Source organism: Xenopus laevis, chromosome 1L (assembly GCF_017654675.1).
Source record: "Xenopus laevis strain J_2021 chromosome 1L, Xenopus_laevis_v10.1, whole genome shotgun sequence".
Lineage (NCBI taxonomy): Eukaryota > Metazoa > Chordata > Amphibia > Anura > Pipidae > Xenopus > Xenopus laevis.
This window is the reverse complement of record NC_054371.1, coordinates 112710909-112734325: the sequence shown is the minus strand read 5'-3', so window position 1 is coordinate 112734325 and position 23417 is coordinate 112710909. Positions and strand designations below refer to the sequence as shown.

Here is a 23417-nt window from a genome sequence, read left to right as displayed (position 1 = left end):
TTCTAAGCAACTTTTCAATGGCCCGTAACGTCTTTCTTTTTTATAGTTTTTGAATTGTGATGTTAGGGACCGCCATATGGGGTTTACCTTGACGTGGTATGGTGGCTTTTCAACTTTATGATCATAACTTTGTAACTAAAAACCCCTGTCTTTGTTAACACATGCATTTGCATATCTACTGAATTACTTAGACAGGGGCCCAGGGAATGTGCACTGACCCATTTGGATATGCCAGTAGCACTTCCCTTATACTTCTATATATTTTTACTTAGCAATGCGGGTGCTCCCACAACCCCCCTTGTGTGTTTGCTTTCTTCTCATGAATCTTTCCAACTTTCAAATGAGGAGGCACTGATCCCATCTAAAACAACAAATCCTCTGTAGGAGGAATATATGCACTCCAGGACTTCATAATGCGATGAAAAGTAGGAAAAAAATTGTCAATGTTTCGGTCCAAGCTAGATCCAAAACACTGGCAATAATTTTTTCCCTTACTTTTCACTGCATTATGAAGTCCTGGAGTGCGTCTATTGTTGGAATCTCTATGTATGAAGCTTGAGACAGGCATGTGAAAATTACTTTATTTGGAGTGCACCACGAATGGGACTACACATATATATATATGTGTGTGTGTGTGTGTGTGTGTGTGTGTGTGTGTATATATATATATATATCTACTAGGCACTGTGCATTTTATTTGTGTAGTTCTTAATAGAGTGTGCAAACAGAATAGAGTGTGCAAACAGAACAGTTGCTGGTGGTTACTAAGTACTGGGTCAGTTTCAGATAAGTGAGAAAACATTATTTTATGGTTGATCATGTACAAACTTATGAGTGAGATTCAATATGAGGAGAATATAATTTTTTCCTAATTCAGTTCTAGTTTCACCCCATAGGGGCAAATTCACTAAATCGCGAAGCGGCTAACTCTAGCACAAATTCACCAGCGTGACCTCATTTTGTTACTTCGCTGATTTACTAATCGGCGCTGGCGTAAATTCGCTAGCGAAGTGGAGCTACTCTAGCGCTACTTCGCACCCTTACGCCAGGCGAAGTTGCGCTATGGCGAAGGGACAACGTAACTACGCTAATTCTCTAACTTGTGCATTTTACTGAACGTTACCTCCAGACTTGCCTTCGCCACCTCAGACCAGGCAAAGTGCAATAGAGTAGACAGGGCTTGCTTCAAAAAAAAGTTGAAATTTTTTCCAAGTCCCAAAAAAGGCTGGCATCTTTTCCTTTTTTAAAGGTGATAGGCTGAAAAAGATCGTAAATGTTTTTGGGGGCACCCTCCTTCCCCCCTACATTTCCTAACATATGGCACCTAAACTATACAGTGGGCACATGTATAGGGCAAAATAACAACTCTATTTTATTTAATGAAGCTTTCCCAGGCTTGTGTAGTGTAATGTATTTGCTGCTACATATACGTCCATTCAACTTTAACTTGGCGCCGTATGCAAATTAGGCATCGCTAGCGTAACTTTGCTTTGCTTGACAAATTAACGCTAGCGCAACTTCGCTACCGTTTGCCTCCCTGAGCTCAATTTCGGATTTTAGTGAATTAGAGGCGCCCTGGCGAAACATCGCCTGGCGAAGTGCGGCGAAGCCTGTGCTATTGCAACGCCGCAGGTTAGTGAATTTGCCCCATAGACTCCAATAGCATTTCCATGTGAAAAACAGTGAGATATGTTTTTCTCATTTAAACTAGCTCTGTGGAAAAGTCTGGAATTGAATTAAGAGATCATCTTATAAATCTTGCCTATTGCCTGGTTTGCATCATTTCTATCCCCCATTTCCAAAGAATTGCCAAAGTATTTGTTTCAGCCCTACATTTGCATTAGGTTTATAAAGTCAAATGATTACTTTTATAGAACTGTTAAACTTGCCAGATGGTTGTTGTTTTAGATAATATTGACTTGTTCATGTAACACTTAATTCCTTATGTGCTTTCTATTTGTTACCTGTTCCACCACATATACACCATAATCTGCCTGCTGCCGCTGCAGGAACGGGTGCATGTAGTACAGCCATGTCTTGAGATGAGCTTCTCGATTACGGAATGGGATTATAATGGCAACTTTCTGCTGGGCCATACAATGCTGGGGCCTACTCCGTCCTCCGGGCCGTATATTTGGATTCTGAGAAATGATCATCGGAAGGGATGTATTATATACAACCCTAATATCTAATGGACCTGTTAAAGAAAGAAAAAACACATTGTACCAAACATTCTAATGTACCTACGGTAATTATTCAAATTTTACCTTATTTTTTACTTTAGTTCATATGGTTGACCGGGTAAAAAACAGATAAAGTTTAGTGTGTAGATAAAGTAGGTTATTTATGAAGGAGTTAGGTAATACTGAACATTTCTAATTGATCAACTCTTTTATGAGATGGAACAATTTGTTACTGCACAAAAAAGAGCTTTTGTGGATCGCTGAACCCCCTCCTAACTTTTATTCTGTTCATTTTAAAGCAATGCTAACTAATTTTTGGGGTGTGTTATATTTTTATTCTTTTCAGAGTAAACTGAAAAGTCAGCTTCGAAATACAAGCACTGCGGCTTGCATGTTGCCAAATTAAGGAGTGACTGCATTATGCTTCATGTTTTAAAGCTCTGGACCATTAAGGGAAATTCATATAATGGCATCAGCAGTTCCAACTGTAAGCGTTCCATTATCCAGAAAGCTCAATTTTAATCAAATAATTTATATTTTTAAAAAAGAAAATCATTTTAGCATCAAATAAACTCAACAGGCTGGGTTTGCTTCCAATAAGGATTCATTATATCTTAGTTTAGATCAAGTACAAGGTTATAATTACAGAGGAAAAATAAATCTTTTTTTTTTTTTTGGTAATATTGTTTGTAATAGTTTTTTCAACATGTACAGCAGTAAGTGGACATGCTCTGCATCTGATAAGGAATTATTATTTAGATACTATGCAATATTAGGCCTGTATATTGCACCAGTCAAGGCAGCATATGAATAGTAAAATCCATATTTAGGGCATCTGAAACAAATACAAAACTCTTGCACCATTTGTATTTATGTTTTTACATATTGTTATGTACCTATCAACAGACTGTGTTCTCTTATCTAATGTACTATATCTTATGATACAAACACTGCCTTGATTGTACAGGTATGGGACCTGTTATCCAGAATGCTCGGGACCTGGGGTTTTCCAGATAACTGATCTTTCCACAACTTGGATCTTTATACATTACGTCTACTAGAAAATCATGTAAACATTAAATAAACTGGTAAGGCTGGTTTTGCTTCCAATAAGGATGCATTATATCTTAGTTTGGATCAAGTACAAGGTACTGTTTTATTATTACAGAGAAAAAGGAAATAGTTTGGATTATTTGGATAAAGTGGAAGCTATAGGAGATGGCCATCCCATAATTCAGAGCTTTCTGGATAATACCTGTACTTTATTTAAATACAATCAGTTTGCTATCAGAGTAGCCAAGCAACTTGTAATTATTAGAATTGTCCTTGATGTTCCAAATGAACCATTCACAAGTGGTCTAAAAAGAGCAGACAGTTTGTTCCTTCTGTTTTGTATACATATTTCATGGCCAATTCTAAGGGCAAGCTTTGCACTTTTTAGGGCTACTTCAGATGTTTTTGTACTAACATGGCGGCAAGGTTATGTTCATTGCAACTTAAATTCCTGTTGTACGGAGTATACATGATATTAGTGATGTGCGGGTCTAGTTTTCCACGACCCGGACCCGACTTCCCTTAATCTGCATCCACCCGCACCAGACTTACCCCTTCCTTTTATAGACCTGCGCCACCCTACCAACGAAGTCGCAAAAGGGGCGGTGCGAGCAGGCGTGCGTCTATAGAAACGGAAGCTGGAAGTCAGAAGCCAGCAGTGTAAGGTCCCCGGACCCGTAAATGGGGGAGCGAGATCAGCCCGAACCCGCCAGACCCACGGAAACCTGTTCAATCCAAGTTTTTAATTTATAATGATCTGATAATACTGCGTTGCAGCCATTTCTTTCACTTACCTAAATCAGGTGGAATTTCTGGACATTCTGGTAAATTTTTATCCTGGTCTGAGGAAAGCTGAGGAAATTTATTCATGAGACGCCATGATTCGTTTTTAAATTCCACTGAAAAGGAAAGTTTAAAAATACGTGTTATACAAGGTATGGGAGCTATTATCAAAAATGCTTGAGACCCAGGGTTTTCCCAGGCAAGGTTTTTTTTCTGTAATTTCTTTCACCATACCTTACTAAAAACTTTTAAAAGTAAATTAACACTGATATAGATTCTAGTATATGTTTCTGTTTTGCTATCTCAGAGCAAAAGAAAAATCGAATTATGCCAGTGTTCTCTTGCTGGGACAAAATTTAGCATTTTTATAAATACGCATATTCATCACGAAATAACATCTGACATAGTTGCGCTAGTATGGCGATGTTTCCCAAAGCGAAAATTTGCGCTATGCCCTGTGGGCCTTGCTCTAATTCTGAGCTTTCTATACCTTAATTTGATTTAAATGATCCATAGTCTTTCACTACAAGCAATAATTACTTCATGCCCCATGATGGATTGTAAGAGCTTTGTTATCATATAAATGCAGCAGTGGATGCTAGAACTAGTAATATGCTCCTTGGCATCACATAAGTTTAAGGGGGTTATTTACTAATATCCAACTTTATCTCATTATTAAAATAGAAAAAAACTCAACCAAAATCCCATTGCCTCATTTAGTAATAATATAACTCAGAATAATTTGGGTCTGCAAAAAAACGTATAAAATCGAGCGAAAACACTAATCATGTGGTTTTGTTGTGACTTTTTTTCCAGAATTGCTTTTTTTTTGTGTTTTTGCCCGAAAACCCAGAATTTAGTGGATAGATAGGTGCCTCTCCCATTGACTTATACAATGGCGGATTTCTGTATTCTGGCTTTTTGCAGCATCAGGGTATAATAAATCTCCAAAATGTTTTGGTTTTTTTCCACACAAAATATTGAGTTTTTGCCCCAAAACCCCCGACCAGATAAATTCAAGGTTTAGTAAATAACCCCCTGAGTGTTGGGCACTATTGTACTGGTTTATCACTGATGTGTGAAAATAGATTGCTCATGATGCACAATGGGGTCATTTTTCCTTGCAGAGACTTTTCTGGTGCCACATTCTTACTCAGAATGCAGAAGTCTTACAGACTGATCAATTTCAAAATAAAACATACCGTATATACTCATGTATAAGCCGAGTTTTTCAGCACCCAAAATTTGCTGAAAAACTCTACCTCGGCTTATACGCGAGTCATACGCAGAAGGCTGCAAAACAGGCTGCGCTTCATGAGCTCCTCCGTGTCCCCTGCACCCCTGATGGGGCTCCTAATCCAGCGCTTCCTACTGTAAGTACCGGCACACAGTAGAGGAGATGCACTATTCAGGGATGGAGATCAATGCGGCCCCTGTTGAAACGCTCCGTTTCAGTGCAGTGCAGTGATTTTGTCTCCCGCTCCCTCTGAGCTTTTCTTCTCTGCAGCAGACTTTTCTTTTCAGAGCTTCCCTTGCTGCCGCTCTTCCTCCCTTGTCACAGTCTCTGCTGCAGGATCAAATTACTTCGGCTGTGACAGGGAGAAGGCGAGCGCACTACCAGCAGCTGTGTGTGTGCATCTGATTGGCCAGCAGCAATCAAATGGTTTTCAGCTCGGGAGAAACGGAAGCAAGGAAGGAGCTGCTACTATCACATTAGCACTGCAGTCTGCAGGCTTCTCACCACTTTCCCACCCATACGGTCAGTCAGTGCCTCTGTTAAGTTGTCCCTGGGTTATTGTGCTGGCTACTGGTCCACTTTCTAGTTAAAGCCAGAGAGCAGTGCAGGCATTAAATCTGTGCCATTCTGCTATGATATCTGGGGGTATTATACATGTACTTGCTGCTGTGCCATCTTTTTGTGAGCTCTGGGGGTATTTAGTAATAGAGTGCCAAGTCTCCCAGTCCATCATTTCTCAGCCTAGGCTTATACGCGAGTCAATACGTTTACCCAGTTTTTCTAGGTAAAATTAGGTACCTCGGCTTATACGCGGGTCGGCTTATACACGAGTATATACGGTATGAAAATATGAAAATTTGAACAAATCAGAGGAATAATTAAGGATTAAGGTTTACAGGTATGAGGCCTTGCTCGGGAACTAGGGGTTTTCCGGATAAGGGATATTTCCATAATTTAGATCTCCATACCTTAAGTCTACTAAAAAATTATTTAAACGTTTACTAAACCCAATGGGATTGTTTTGCCTCCAATAAGGATTAATTATATCTTAGTTGGGATCAAGTACAAGTTATGGTTTCATTACTACAGAGAAAAGGGAAATTTAAAAAAATCTGAATTATTTTATTATAATAAAGTCAATGGGAGATGGCCTTTCTGTAATGTTGAGGTTTCTGGATAATGGGTTTCCGGATAACGGATCTTTCTGTAATTTAAATTGTCATACTTTATATCTTCTAGAAAATCATGTAAACATTAAATAAACCCAATAGGCTGTCCAATAAGGATTAATTATATCTTAGTGGATCAAATACAAGGTACCGTAAGGAAATCTAAAAATTTAGATTATTTGGATAAAATGGAGTCTAAATGAGACAGCGTTTCCGTAATTAGCTTTCTGGATAACAGGTTTCTGGATAATGGATCCCGTACATGTATTTTTTTTTTTTTTTTAAATGGCAGATGTTCAAATAATAAGTAGGGAAAATTTTACATCTCAAGAGCCTGTAGACACAGTGGGATTCATTCATGCAAGTTCGCACCTGGTAGTAACCCATGGCAATCAATCAAAATTTTTATCAACTTGCTGAAAAAAATACCGCTGCAGCACCTCTTTGTTGCAAGAAGTGAAAACTTTTATTTATTAGGTCAGACAACCAGACAATGTTTCTGGCTTAATCTCACCCTTTTTAAAGCCTGCTGAAAAAAAAGCTTATCACTGGCCGGTTGCTATGGGTTATTGTCAAGGTGAGAAATTCCCAGTGAATTTGTCCCCTTAAGTTACACCCACTCCAAACCATTGCCATATACAAATCAAGCCACTTACAACCTTGTTAAAAGAGAAGCAAACCCAGTATAAACGACACCGGATAAATAGAAAAATTTGTTATCAATCCACCACTCGAGGTGGACTAGCCTTTCCAAACTTAGAGAAATACAGGAAAGCAGCCATATTGGCTCAAATAACTAAGTGGCACTCAGACCCTAACGATTGCAGATGGGTAGAACTAGAAAACCAACTAACCGCTCCCAACGCAGCAGCAGACTTACTCTGGCTGGACCATAAATATCGCCCTAGTCACGGTATAAGGAATGTGTTTATTCAGTGTCTGCATGGGATAAAGTTCACTCAACCATGCCGTCTCAGACGCTCTCCTCTCCCCTTACTCCACTGTTCCACAATCCTGCTTTTCCTCTGGGGCTTAACTCCACATCATTCACATGGTGGATTAATAATGGCTTCTCCAGAGTTCAGAATCTGTTCATTAATTCTAAACCCATTTCTTGGGATACTTTACGGTCGAAATTTCACATACCACTGAAAGAACATTATAGGTTTCAACAGCTCCATCATTATGCTTCGGGGCTGATGGGTCGCACATATCCCGATGCCTCTTCCTTTGAATTTTTATGTAACCATCCCTTACGCAAACATAAAATCAGTGTTTTATACTCTGGACTTCTGGATGCCACATATACACAAGGGAAAACGGCTACTATGCTGAAATGGGAACAGAGACTAGGGGTGCCCATAGAAATGGAGGAATGGGAGAAAATTCATAAGGTCATGGCGAAAGCTTCCATTAATACCCTTATTAAAGAGAATGCGTATAAAGTTTATCATGACTGGTACTACACTCCTAAGAAGCTACATAGATGGTTTAATTCTTCTGATCTTTGTCCACGGGGGTGTGGGGAAGTAGCGGATGAAATGCACATGTGGTGGACATGTCCCACAGTATACAGGTTATGGGTAGATGTCTTTAAAACGATAAATGACACTTTGGCGACATCAATGCCACCTGACCCTTGGTTAGCTCTCCTGCTATGTAAACCTGAACAGCTAACATTCAACGAACATAAATTATGTGTTCAACTCTGCCTAATCACTAGAGGTTTAATAGCTAAAAAATGGAAGGGCCCACCCCCAACTATGCAGGAAATTCGAAACAAATTGTGGTGGTCTATCGAAATGGAGAAGCTAATTGCTATGCTGAACAACAGGCTCAGTAAATTTGAGGATGTATGGAATATCTGGTTATATAGAGAAGGACTGCTGCTAAGACAAATATAAAACCTCAACCATCAGGAGATTTCACTCACCCCCTTCCCCCCACCTTTTTCCCCCTCCCCCTTTCCTTGTTTGTAATTGTTGGAAAATTGTTAACACATCATTGGATTTGTAATAACAAATTAAGCGACGAATGTATGTCAGAAAAAGTTTATTGATCAATATGTTAACAGGAAATGACAAGTGCATTCTGTTGAATTGCTGTGTTAACTTCAATAAACAGAAAGTTGAAAAAAAAAAAAAAAAAGAGAAGCAAACCCAAAAGTTTAAAAAACCCTACCCCCTACCCTACACAGACCCCCCTCCCTCCTCCTCCCAGCCTAAAGCTGGCCATAGACGCATCTCATCGTACGAATCGAGGATTCGTACAATTTTCGGAATGTGTGTGGAGAGTCCCAACATTTTTCGTCCGGCGGAGAACGGTCATTTGGTCGATTGGACAGGTTAGAAAATTTCTGTCGGCTGCCGATAATATCTCTGCATGTATTGCTGATCGTACGATTTTCAGTGGGAGACCTTCACTAGCTTTGTCTATCGTACGATTGCTGTTAGGGGCAGAACATCGGCTGATCTGTTCTTCAACTTATTTGATCGGAATGGTAAGACTTTGATCTGAATGGTTAGTGGTGGGTCGAGAGATGGGAAAGTCAGATCGTACATTGATTTGTACGATCGGATCTTTGCGTCTGTGGCCAGCTTAAGTGTTACCCTGGGCAAATGCCCCTAACTTTTTACTTACTACTCGATGCAGATTCAGGGCACCATCTTCAGCCGCTTCGGTAATCTTCAGAATTAGACTGGTGCTTCTGTGATTTTCGGGAGTTTCAGCGCATGTGCTGTTGTCGCGAAACAGAAAATTGCTCCAACTGCGCATGTGCTGCTCCATCGTTTTCATTCCGAAGATTACCAAAGCGGCTGAAGATGGCACCCGTGAACTCTGATGCCTGAATCTCCTTTAAGAATGGGATTGTAAATGTGTGACCTGACTGAAAAATACAATGGACCCCAATATGAAATGGCGTAGCCTCAAACTGCAGTGACTCCCTGAATAAGATGACACAGTTGTCCCAGACAAACCACAGCCAGATATGAACATAAATATATAGGGTGTTGCAGTATGGGTGACTGCCAGGCTGTCCCAGGACTCTAGATAATATTTACACATGCAACTTCACGGGTGATGGTGATAGACTCTTCCCCACTTGTGAGGGACAACAAGTGTTGCTTTCTTTGTCCTGCACTTCTTGGCAGCGGTGGATTTGCTGCTCTGTGATATTAAGCATTTGAGAGAAAACATTTTTGCATGCCTCATTTAGGTAAGCATACATGATCAACTTTTGTTTTTCAAATGGCTACCAAATGGCCAGATGGGCTGGGAGTGCCACTGTGGCTTTTATTGACATGAGTCAGTAAGCAACTACTAGCAAATGATGCTTACTGCCGAGGGACCTGGCAGGCACAAATCAATCCCCACTGAAGCAGGAGTCTTGCAGCTGGCCATGGCCATGGGCTGCAGACCAAGCTGCTTAACTCACCAAATAGTTAAACCATCCACCGTCAGGTGTTGCCAAACCGCAAAATAAAAACTGTGACAATGGGAACAAAAGAAATCTGATAACATAAAGAAGAAATCAGCAGGAACTATAACCATTTGAAAGAACCACATCATAAAGGGTGGGTGGTGAGTTTCTATCGAGCTCTGTCCTATGAAAGGTGTTAGTGACAACTGACTTGTGCTGCCAGCTGGAAGGGGTAACAGTGTCAGGGGTAGCCAGGTAACCAGAAACTTTATTCTTAGCTCACTGGCCGGCAGCCATGTCCCACCATCCCCCACTTGTGTACTTGCTGGGCGAACATTATCAGAACTGAAGCGAGGAATAGAAACTAAATGGAACTACTGTTTAAAATATACATACTGGCAAAATAAATAATTGAAGAGCTCGTGTACAACAGTAATGTTTCATACCCTAAATGAGCCTCATTTCCTTGCACACCCTTCTATATATAGTAGATATAATAAGTATCTGCCTGGTAATGTCTCCATTTTCTTCCCTTAGCTCAGTTGTAGCTATCGCCCTCTTGCCATTTGTTTCTATTACAGCCTTCTTCCTTCTAGTCTGAATGTTTCTATTAGAAAAAAAAAACAAAGGCCCTGGATACACACATGCGGATATTTGCAGCGTTTTTGGAATGCTGAGCAACAAGAGCATACTGCCGCTCAAATATTTAACAGCGGTCAGCTTTTTTAAAAAACGCGGCGCAGACTGTGCCGAAAACGCTGCAAATATCCGCATGTGTGTCCAGGTCCTAAAGCCACACTATTTTGGTCCTTGCACGGTATATAATTAGATTACTAGTAAATGCCCCCCCTACCCCTTTGTTGTGACTCATTATGCAGGGGGATTATCTGTGCATTGGTAATCTTATTATCTGCCCAGCAAAAACCAATCATAGAGCAATTTCAGTTTCCCTGTTTGCCCAGTTTAGCTCCATTTTAGCTCTATGTATTGAACTCATGTTGATCAAGGGTTATACTGACCCTCTCTTGTTTATTTCTTCCTTTACTTTGTCAAGCCATGTCTCTAACCCACCCCTAATTGTTAAAATACAGTTCTAAACCTGCATGCTAAACAATACTACTCTACCAGTGGGATAACTATAGTGAGATACTCAGAAAGCAGTTATTGATGAGAGATGTTTTTTGCCAGGCATGGATTCGCAGCGAAATTATGCACTTCGCCATCTGCAGATTTTTTTCACAAAACTGTGGCAAAAATCTGCCACAACAAAAAAAGCCCTGCAACAAAATTGTCGCAGAGACAAAAAAAGAAATCTCCCAATGTGTTTGCATTGGGACAAAAATGTCACCAAGACAAAAAAGTTGCCACAAGAAAGAACACCCACCTCCGACTTTTTCTGCGCTGTGGGTGACCTAATTTTTTTGCATGAATGCCTACATTCATGCAAATGTACTTCCCATATACCACTCCTGTTCTTTATTTTGATTCCTTAACTGCCAGGTACTTTATGCTCTTTTGTCACTGTTATAGGCTGGTATAAAATTGTTATCAACAGTTTTGTTTGCTTAAAGGGCTAGTTCCCATGGAAGTGTAACGAAGCAGTCTGAAAGGATTGATCTGTTTGATAGTAAATCAAATCCTGAACATGTGCCAGTAGAAATAATCTAACATTTAATGAACAAATAGAATAATAAGGCTTGGTAGCTGCAGTAGCAACATGCTATTTAAACATGGCATAAATGTAAAGCCATCACTTCCTGGAGATCTTCTGGGGTATAAATCTTGTGACCAAATGGAACCAGCGCCGATTCTGACTAAGGAGCCGCCTGAGGCGGCTCCTGCAATGCCGCCCCCCCTCACCAACTTACGTGTCGGGAGGGGAGGCAGAAACACTATTGCGGAGAGCGCAATTGCGCTCTCTCGCAATAGTACAGCCGAATTTTCGGTTCAAAAACCGGAAATTCAGCTCTTAAAGGTGCAGGAGCGGCTTTTTGCCGCCCCTGGAATCCTTTCAGGCGCTGCCGCCTGAGGCGAGCGGCTCAGCTCGCCTCATTTCCGGCGCGCCCCTGAATGGAACAATAGTTAGGCCTATGAATAAGTGCCAGTGGGTACGAAACGCGTAAGACAGATCATCAATTGGTCTGTGTGCCTATTTTTTAATAATTATGCTGAATAAAGAATAATTTTTTAAACTTTGAAAGAATGCTTTGGAATATATTTTTGTACTTCATAAAACAGGAACAAGGTTTATTACTATGCACTAGGCAAGTGACATCAGGTTTCTACTCACGCAGGAGTTGAGGCAACAGCATATAGAGAGTTCACACAGATCTGCAGGCAGGCTCACCTAGAGCGGACACAGGCTGACACTCCCTGGTGACAGACTTGGCAGGAATCTCACTTCACCTCTGCGACATATTCCAGTAGTGGTCTGGATCACCTCAGGGAAATCCTCTATCCTGATTCCCTCTCCACTGGGATCCCTATACTACAGGCAATATGGCCTGGGAGAGATACCTCCAAACTGCCACTCCTATGTTGGAGCTCAGAACTGCTTTTTCTCTCTAACCTCTCTGCCTTTCTCTCCTAGAGAGACTATGACAAGTCTGCCCTAGTATATCTATTCCTCATTCACAGGGTTTCCTGGTCTCCGACTTGGACACATGCCTTCTTCTGGGCCTAACTGTACCCAGCACCTTCTGAGCATACCCAGCTGGATCACCATCCCAAGGCAAAAGAGGAAGAGGCCACTCCCTACACACACTATATAGAAGTGTAGCAGGAAGCTGTCATACCTCTCCTGGCAGATCACATTAACAAAAAGGTGGGGGCCTTAAAGCTGCAGGGCAGATTAACCCATAGGGTCCCCTACACTTGATAAATAGCCGATAGTGGCCTGACATGTCGCTGTTATTCAGGTCCTGTCATGTGTATCATATAAAGGCATTTTATTCCATTAAAATAAGATGATGTACATCAATTCTTAGAAGCAGACACAGATGCAACCCTGCTTACAATCTGGATTGCACCAGTGTCCAGTTGGTCCTTTTTGTTATGTTTTAGGGCAAGGCCAGACGTGGTGTTTTTACGTTGCATTTTTTTTTAAAAAGCTCTGTTGGGCTTATATACGCCACTGAAACCACACACGGCCATCAACATGCGTTTTTGGCACTACGTTTCATTTCCCAACAGCTTACTGATCTAGTTCCCCATAATTCCACTTGCGATTTTGCGCAATGAGGAAATACGCTATGCGCCGTCATTTCCACAGTGTAACTATCTTATTTTTTGTCACATGTTAGTGTCACATGCTCTGAGATCAGAGATCGAAGATGGCAGGAATAGTCATGTTTAATGAGGAGATGCTGCATTATTTTCTCCGTTTTTTACTGCGTCATGGCTTTGATACCATGCTAGTCTGAATGGACAGGAAACGTGAGCGCAAGAGGCTGGTAATTAAAAAACTGATGAGGAGGCTTCAGAGACATTTCAACCTTCATGTAACACTGAGAGGTGTCCAGCGAATGTGGTCAGACTTAAAAAGGAGGCAGCCAGACCTCATTCATCATATTGCTGCAGAGATTGTTGGTAAATATTTATTATATATATTATTCATACTATAACGATGTAATAATGTTGCAGGTTTGTTATTTCTGTAAATACCCCCTGCATTTTTGCGCTAAGCACACAAATGAAGAAAATGTTTATGTTGGTTCTGTTTTTGACTCAGGCTCTGAAGAGGAGGAGGAGGAGGAAGTTTCAGAAAGTTCTGGTGAGGAGGAGGGAGAAGAAGTACAAGAAAGATGTGGTGAGGAGGAGGTGGCAGAAGAATTAATAGAAGAAACTAATTACACAAAGATCCATTATCAGGAAAACCCCAGGTCCCAACTATTTAAGTCCCAGGGGCTTAAATGTAGGATTAATAAACCACTTTTTTTTATGCAATTCCTGCAAGTGCCATCATTGTATATGTTCTATTTTTATTGCATGAGAACCCAGGTACTCGTATATCTTCGAATTGTACAACCTTTCTACAGTATTCTACAGTGCTTTGACACTACCCATGCATGTTCCTATCTGTCTATTTTTGTCAACAGTTGCTCATAGTAGTTATTTTTTTTTCTGTACTAGGTGAAGATGGGGGAACTCCTATCCAGAGAGGCTTCAACAGGCTTATGGGAGCCAGAAGGGGAGCAGTGCGAGTTGGACAAACAAGGTAATGTTCTGACAGAAAAAAAAGAAAAACAACTGTGAGCAAAGGATCAAGTTGACAGACAAATATTATTATTTTCTTTTGTAGAGTCTGCAATACCAGAAGCTGGGGAACTCATATCCAGAGAGGCCTCAACAAGCTTATGGGAACCAGAAGGAGAGCAGTGTGAGGCGTATAACAAACAAGGTAATTACATACTTATTTGGAATAATTGAATAATATAGCTGGGTCTCTTTCTGCCATTGAAGTAACTATATTTTTTGGCTACCACCCTGCTCATGTCTCCTGTTCTCCAGTGGGCCAAGTGGGGAGGGGTGAATCGCTACGGGTGGTGGCTGACACTGTGTGCACTATGCCCTTCCACCCCTCACTGCTCCAGTCCAATAAATAGTGATGGGCGAATTTCTCCCGTTTCACTTCACCGAAACACGTTTTTTGACGCTGGCGTCAATTCCAGCGACTATTCTGACGCCCATTAGTCAATGGGCGCCTACAATTGTCACAGACGTCGGAATTGTCGGCAATTTCACAAATTTATTCACCTGCGACGAAAAGTGGAAATTCGTTGTGAATTCGCGACAGGCGAATAAATTCGCCCATCACTACCAATAAACTCTCTGTTCTGCCTGTTGCAATTAACTTTGTCATTTACATTAGTTCTTCTGCTTTATTTTCAGTCACACCCTTGTGTATACTGTGAAACCTCAATTTTAAGTCCCCGGATTTTAAGTTTTTATGCATTTTGCATTTTTTTATTTGTGGTACCACCAATTTATAATGCATTTCAATGGGTGAATTTCCCTGATTTTAAGTAATGTTTTCCCGGGTTTTACATACAAATTTTGTCCTGATGTTCTTTGTTCTTAAAAACTGATGTTTTGCTCTATGAATGTTATTATTTGTGAAATAAAGACGTTAAACATACTAACCAGATGTATATTTTGCTATGGTTCTGCCTGTAAATGATCAATTCAAATTACACTGCCCCTTATACAGTCCTGCACCAATTGTAAGGATACTTACCGAAGGGCTCCCTCAGCGCGGCATCTCAAGGTGGCGCAGACGTCACGAACGTCAAGACGCAGGCGTGCAACTAGGAGCACGTCCTGACTGACGCCGACGTGAGTACTGCATCGCTGAGCGTAATAACACTGGCGTCTTTACGCAGGCGTGCTGATGCTGGCGAAAAGGCGCCAAGACTCCAGGTATTTAAACGTATTTTTATATTTTACCTGTGCCTGGTTATCGTGGTTACTCCTGAAACTTAGCTAAAACTTACCCATTGATCTCCTGTGTATTACCTTGCTTTTGATCGACTCTGAATCTTTGCTTCATATCTTGACTTCGGCCTGCCTATTGTTTCCTGCTGTTTGCTGCCTGCCTTTGAACTTGGATCTGGTTTGACTACGCTTCTCTCTTACTCCCTGGTACCTCGATCCTTGATAGCCTCACTGGCTTCTCTCCACTCACGGCTCCCCCTGTATCATCCTCAGGTGGGTTCAGTGTTGTGTGAGCCGCTTGTGGGTCCTTGTCTTCTAGAAGAGATCCATCATCTAAATCCTCCGGTAAGCCTGACAGTATAACCAGGCCATAGGATGGATCAAGCCGAAGGACCATCTCCATTTTCAGTTCTCACACAACAATTATCCACGCTTACTCAAGCGGTTCGTGAACTTCAGGGAGGTTATGCTCAGATGCAAGATCAGATGAGGACACTGCAGTCGCCTCCTGGGGGTTCAGCCACAGTATCATCGGCTGATCAATCTACCTCTGATAGTCAAGTACTTTCTTCTGATCATCCTGAGCTCAAGATCCATCTTCCTGAACGGTTCTCTGGTGATTGAAAGACCTTTCGCCTATTCAAAAATAACTGTAAACTTTTATTTGCACTCAAGCCACGTACCTATCCTACCGAACAGGCTCGTGTAGGTACTGTTATTTCCTTCTTATCCGGGGACCCTCAGGCTTGGGCTTTTCGGTTAATGGATCAGCACAGCCCAGAACTGGCTACAGTGGAGTCTTTCTTTAAAGCCATGGCCGTGTTATACAAAGATCCACATAGGTCTTCGGCGGCAGAAGCTTCATTGCGTGCTCTGAGTCAAGGGTGGGGACCAGCTGAAGATTACACACTGGAGTTTCGCAAGTTTGCAGCAGATGTTGACTGGAATCAATCTGCACTCAAACATCAGTATCGCCTGGGGTTGTCAGAAAGCTTGAAGGATGAACTGGCACGTACGGGAATTCCTGAGACCTTAGATGACCTCATTCTACTCACCATACAGGTTGATCGGAGACTCCGTGAGCGGAGAGCTGAGAGGTCGGGACAAGGCTCCCCAATGTGGGTACTCCCTCGTGCTTCTCCACTAATCCGGCTGCCTGTTGCTTCAGCTGTTTCATCCCCATCAGTGGATCCTGAACCCATGCAGATCGGTGCCATTAGATCAGCACTAACGACTGAAGAACGTCTGCTACGTTGGAGGCTCAATCTGTGCCTATACTGTGGACAAGCCGGCCATCTACTTCGTGATTGCCCCACACGACCTTCCTCCAGGGGTAAAGTTGTTTCTAATAAGTCTCCAGTGTTTACTTCCCCTTTAACTCCCTTACTTACCGTTCCACTTTCCTTACAGTGGGAAGACAAGTCGGTGAAACTTCAAGCAATAATTGACTCTGGGGCCAGTGGGTGTTTTCTGGACTCTGTAATTGCTAAAACTCACTGTTTCCCCCTGCACCTGAAAAAGAATCCCACGCTTCTTCGAGTCGCGGATGGCTCACCCATATTATCTGGTCCAGTTACTCAAGAGACTTCTCCCCTTTTTATGTCCCTAAATAAAGTTCATTCAGAAACCTTGAATTTTGACATTGTGGCATCACCATTATTTCCTGTTATTTTGGGGATGCCATGGCTTCGGAAAAATAATCCGTCCATTAATTGGGCTACTGGGGAGATAGTTTTTTCTTCTGATTTTTGTCTTTCTAAGTGTCAACCAATATTATTCTGCAGACGTGCCAAACTCTGTTCTCTTGCACCTCCACAAGGAGTTCCTGATAATCTTCCAGTGGCTTATCAAGAGTTTAAGGACGTCTTCAATAAGAAGGGAACAGACACCTTACCTCCACATCGCATATATGACTGCCCCATCGACCTGTTACCTGGAGTACAGATACCTTTTGGTCGCATATATCCTTTGTCTGAGCCTTAGTTATTGGAACTTCGCAACTATCTGGATGAAAACCTAGCCAAAGGTTTCATTCGTCATTCCACATCTCCTGCTTGGGCTGGAATCTTTTTCGTTGAAAAGAAAGATCATTCATTAAGACCCTGCATTGACTACCGCAAACTAAATAAGGTAACTATTAAGAATAGATACCCACTGCCACTCATTCCAGAGTTATTCCAACAGCTTCGAGAAGCTAACGTTTTTTTAAAATTGGATCTTAGAGGGGTTTATAATCTGGTCAGGATCCGTGAAGGAGATTAATGGAAGACTGCTTTCCGCACGAGATACGGTCACTTTGAGTACCTCGTCATGCCATTCGGTCTATGCAACGCCCCAGCAACTTTTCAACACTTTGTGAATGACGTGTTCCGTGATTTTTTTTTTTATCATTTGGCACATAACTTTATTCACATAACAACCATGTTTCCTGATTGCCATTTTTAATGTCTATCTAATCATAATAGGTAACTTTAGGTCATATTGAAAATGCTTCTGCATTTCATATAACTTTGTAACAAAGTTTTTTTTTTTTGTTATTTGAATTTTTTATTGTTTTTCAACATAAGTAAAAAAGATGCAATAAAGTATAACACATTCACAGCTGCAAGTTTGTTCATGTCCAAATATGTTACGCAATTCTTCACAGAGCAATTTCAATATCCGACCAGTTCCGTGATTTTTTGGATGTTTTTGTCATAATATACCTGGATGACATTCTTGTTTTTTCCAATTCTCTCGAAGATTACAGAATATACATGAATAAAGTTCTTTCACACTTACGCACTCACCAACTCTATGCTAAGCTAGAAAAATGCATTTTTGAACAAGACTCTGTGGAATTTTTAGGATTTCTTATCACTCCCCAGGGAATCCAGATGGATTTCCGGAAAGTCTCAGCAATCCTGAATTGGCCTGTCCCCACGTCTAGAAAAGCTGTTCAACGATTTATTGGTTTTGCTAATTTTTATAGGAAATTTATTAAGAATTTCTCTCAAATAATTTCACCCATCACCAGTCTCACACGAGCCAATGTTAAGTTCATGTGGACCTCGGAAGCTCAAAGAGCCTTTGAATCCTTAAAAGATCTTTTTGTTTCTGCCTCTGTTCTTCATCATCCTGATCCCACGCTGCCTTTCATCTTAGAGGTAGATGCTTCTGAAAATGCAGTTGGAGCCATTCTCTCCCAAAGATCAGGTATTAAAGAGGAACTTCACCCAGTTGCTTTTTTTTCACGCAAAATGTCAAAATCTGAGTGTAATTACGATGTTGCTGACAGGGAACTATTGGCGATCAAACTCGCTTTGGAGGAGTGGAGATATTTTCTTGAAGGCGCAAGACATCCTATCCTTATCTTTACGGATCACCGTAATCTAGAATACCTTCGGTCAGCTAAAAGACTTAGGCCCAGGCAAGCCAGATGGGCATTATTTTTTATGCGCTTTAATTTCCACCTCACCTACCGTCCTGGCACCAAGAACACAAAGGCAGACGCATTATCCCGGATGTTTTCTCCACAACCAGACTTGCATGAGTCCGCTGAAACTATCTTAGGATCTAACCATTTCCTTCTTCTTCAGACCTTCTTCCTTGATCAACTTAAAAGAGTTTCCAAAGATATTCCTTGCTCCTCACTTCCTCAGGAAATAGTTTGTAAAGACAGTTTTTTTTCTTTAAGGATAAGCTTTTTGTTCCAGAGAGTCTTCGTCTGGAAGCACTCAAAATTATCCATGATGCCAAATTAGCTGGTCACCCAGGAGTAAAGAAGACCTCTTTAATTGCAAGAAGATTATTTTGGTGGCCTGGTTTGAGCAAGGACTGTATTAAATACGTTGTCTCCTGTGAAATTTGTGCTCGATCCAAAACTTCTCACAACAAACCACTAGGTCTACTACAACCTCTTCCGGTGCCTTCTCATCCTTGGGGATCCGTGTCTATGGATTTTATTTCAGAACTTCCACCTTCTCAAGGGCACACTGCTATCATGGTATTTGTAGACCGTCTCACTAAGATGGCTCACTTTGTTTCATTACCCAAATTACCTTCTGCCTCTGAGTCTGCTGAAGTATTTATTCGGGAGTGGTGAGACTTCATGGGATACTTGACGAAGTAGTTTCTGACCGTGGTCCACAGTTTACCTCACAATTTTGGAAGACTCTCTGTGGGGCATTACAGATTAAGGTATCTCTCTCTTCAGCATTCCACCCTCAGTCTAATGGTCAAACAGAGAGAACTAACCAGACTTTGGAGCAATACCTAAGATGTTACTCTTCTTATCTCCAGGATGACTGGGTAAGTTTACTTTCTTTAGCGGAGTTTGCTTATAAAAACTCCTGCCACTCCTCGACCAAACAGTCTCCATTTTTTGCTAATTATGGGTTGAATCCTGCAATTTTCCCAGCTTCATCGTTTCCAGAGATCTCAGTTCCTGCAGTTCAGGATCGACTTGTTTTTCTGAAACATAACTTTAAGCTTTTACAACGAACAATGGCTGAAGCACAACAAAACTTCAAGGCCTATGCAGACCGTAAACGAAGAAAAGACCCTGAATTCAAAGTTGGGGACCAAGTTTGGTTATCCACGGCTACTCTTAAATTGTCCTGTCCAAGTAAGAAGTTGGGACAACGGTTTTTGGGTCCTTTTTCTATCAGTCGGCAAATTAATCCCGTGTCCTTTCAATTAAAATTACCTAAGTCATACCGCATCCATCCGGTGTTTCATGCAGCTTTGCTTAAACCTGTGGTACATAATCAATTTCCTGGAAGAATTCTCCCTCCACCACCCCCAGTTCTTATTAATAACCAAGAAGAATTTGTGGTGGAACAGATCCTGGACTCGCGAAGGAGAGGGAAAAGACTACAGAAACTGGTCAAATGGAAGGGCTATGGATCAGAAGAAAATTCCTGGGAACCTTCTTCAAATTTACATGCTCCTAGACTTTTGACTCAGTTTCATAAAACTCATCCAGACAAGCCTTCTAGTATTTGCGTCCAGAGGCCGCTTCTCGGTAGGGGGCAATGTAAGGATACTTACCGAAGGGCTCCCTCAGCGCGGCATCTCAAGGTGGCGCTGACGTCACGAACGTCAAGACGCAGGCGCGCAACTAGGAGCACGTCCTGACTGACACCGACGTGCGTACTGCGGCGCTGAGCGTAATAACACTGGCGTCTTTACGCAGGCATGCTGATGCTGGCAAAAAGGCGCCAAGACTCCAGGTATTTAAACTTATTTTTATATTTTACCTGTGCCTGGTTATCGTGGTTACTCCTGAAACCTAGCTAAAACTTACCCATTGATCTCCTGTGTATTACCTTGCTTTTGATCGACTCTGAATCTTTGCTTCATATCTTGACTTCGGCCTGCCTATTGTTTCCTGCTGTTTGCTGCCTGCCTTTGAACTCGGATCTGGTTTGACTACGTCTCTCTCTTACTCCCTGGTACCTCGATCCTTGATAGCCTCACTGGCTTCTCTCCACTCACGGCTTCCCCTGTATCATCCTCAGGTGGGTTCAGTGTTGTGTGAGCCGCTTGTGGGTCCTTGTCTTCTAGAAGAGATCCATCATCTAAATCCTCCGGTAAGCCTGACACCAATCACTTATTACTTAGGTTGTGTATGTGACAGACAGAGAGGCACAAGCCTCCTATAACATAACGCTGCAATGTTTAACCTTTGTTATTAAACACAGTTAATATTGTATCTCAAAGTCAAATGGACTCCTGTGCTTATATCCTTTCAGTACGCGAAGAAAAGTTTACTTTAAACATTTCCCTGATTTTACATTTTCATTGATTTTACAGGGAAATGGAGCTATATTAGAGAGTGAAAGCTGGTAGTTGGATGCCCGCAGGTTTGAAACGATGATGAACAACTAAAACATATTCGGGGTTTATGGAGAAAAGGTGCCGAAGTCCTAAGGTACCCCTCCTTTTTAAGCCCACATGCAAACCAGTTCAGGCCACATAACCAGGTGTCTTGTTGTATAACCCAATAGATAACTCTATTAAAACATCACTTTTAATAGTAATCATTAAAAACACTGATAACACTGGGCCGTGCCCACACAGCAAACAACACACAGGTGAAACCAGACTCACGTACGCCCGTACGTGTTTTTACCGAGACCCAATGCCCACATGCGCACTTCAGATTTACCGTAACTTTGGGCATTGGGTCTCGGTAACAACCGGAACTACAGCATTAGAATGAAGTGACACTCCCCATCTGTGCCTCGAGGAATGCAGAGTAAGGCTATTTAATGGCTTCAATAACACACATCCAGCACCTATGCACCAGAGGAAGCCGTGTTCACGGTGAAACGCGTAGGACAGCATAGGTGGACGGTGGGGGATCTAGCTCCCATCCGTTCCCCACGTAGATAGGTAGAATTGGGCCTAAGGGAACGGAATTGGAAATTGGGGGCTTGGCTATTAGCTAACTACACTTTACCAATTGAAGGAGAATTTTTCTTTTGAATAGTGCCAATTACTTGGCGGCTATTCTCTACCCTCACCATCCACCTAGTAGCTAGTTTTTATTCTTGCTTGTTTTTTTAAGGCAACTGTCCTGCACTGTTCACACCTGGTGTGTAACAGTGAGTCTGGTTTCACCTGTGTGTTGTTTGCTGTGTGGGCACGGCCCAGTGTTATCTGTGTTTTTAATAATTACTATTAAAAGTGAAGTTTTGATTTGGAGTTATATAACAAGACACCTGGTTATGTGGCCTGAACTGGTTTGCATGTGGGCTTAAAAAGGAGGGGTACCTTTGTACTTGGGCACCTTTTCTCCATACACCCCGGATATGTTTTAATTATTTTCATGGATTTTACATAATTTTTAATGGCCCCTTAAAAAATGTAAGATGGGGGTTCTACTGTACTATACATATTTTTTATATATATATTTTATATAGTTTTTTAAATATATTTTTATTTTAATAGATTAGAATTTAAATAAAAATTTGCATTTAAAATACAGAGTCATTTGGTGAAGCCTGCCCTAGCCAGGCAGATGAAAGGACAGAGGAAGGGGAAGGTAATCTCATATTCAATAAACATAATATCTTCTGACTTTGCTCTGGCCACCACTATGTCATTTGCTAATTTTCTGTGAAAATAAGATGATGCTGATACTTGGTAAAGTACATTTTTATTTTACCTGCAGAGAATGCAGCTGCTAACAATTTGACCTGCCAGGCAAATAATGGCCCACAGGACGCAGAGGTACGAGAATGATAGTTATTTCAGTGTGATTGTTGCGCAGGGCCGGATTTACATAGCCGGCACCCCGTTTTTTTTTAAACCAATGTGGGTGTGGTTGGGCAGCATGCCGCCCCCCTTAAATCCTGCCGCCCTAGTCCCGGGCTTTGGTGGCCTTTCCACAAATCCAGGCCTGGTCATGTGCTGTGTGAACTGCTGACATTTGCATTTTAAATGCAGAATCTGCAGCTGTTGTAACATGGCCGAGCCAGGCAGATGATGGCTCAGAGGAAGACAAAGGCGAGGTGGGGGGAGGTAATGTCATTTAAAGAATTCTATGATGCATTACATCATGTAAATTATACAGTATTAAATAGTATCCTTACGTCATGTTTTTTTTTATGGATGTCTTACCGAAAAAGAGGAGGAAAACAAGAGCTGGGATGTTGATAATGCTGGCACGTCTACAGCACTAGCTTAATAGTGTGCAGGGCACAGTTCATACAATGACAAACAAATTGCGCAAGCGTTGGTTTTTATTTTACCAATAAATACTTTTATTTTTCTAACATCTCTTGTTTATGTTTATTTTCTTTAAAACTCACTATATCAAAGGTGTAAAAATAAGTAGCACACACCATACTCCTTGTATCTATATACAGTGGGGTATAGTTATCAAAGACTAAAGTTAAAGATCACAACAGTGCTCTAAATTGAAATTCCTCCACTACCTATGGGATTTTGAAATTGCCCACCTTAAATACCTTTCCACAATTTGGTGTTGCCAGTAATCAGTGTTGAGCAGTTACATGCATTCAAATTAGCAAAATTACAAGGGTACCCAAATTTTTTCACAGCCATTTTTTCACATTTGATTTAATTTCATACAACTAAATACTGCTTCACTAAAAATCTTTGTTCAGAAAACACCCCAGTATTTCCAG

At 41.4% G+C, this 23417-nt stretch overlaps 1 protein-coding gene across 3 annotated transcripts in view; it reads right to left on the bottom strand.

The window, feature by feature from the left end:
• The window catches only part of LOC108712940 (beta-1,4-galactosyltransferase 1), a 54970-nt gene that overhangs the window by 11266 nt on the left and 20287 nt on the right, over positions 1 to 23417 (bottom strand). For 2 of the 3 annotated variants that reach the window (XM_018255492.2, XM_018255483.2), the window contains 2 exons: positions 4031 to 4135; positions 1965 to 2197 (listed from right to left, as the gene is read on the bottom strand). In XM_018255492.2, coding sequence (XP_018110981.1) covers positions 1965 to 2197; positions 4031 to 4135 — 338 coding nt within the window. Of the gene's footprint in view, positions 1 to 1964; positions 2198 to 4030; positions 4136 to 5400; positions 5572 to 23417 lie in introns of those variants that run through there. The other variant, XM_041562122.1, reaches the window with a different exon arrangement.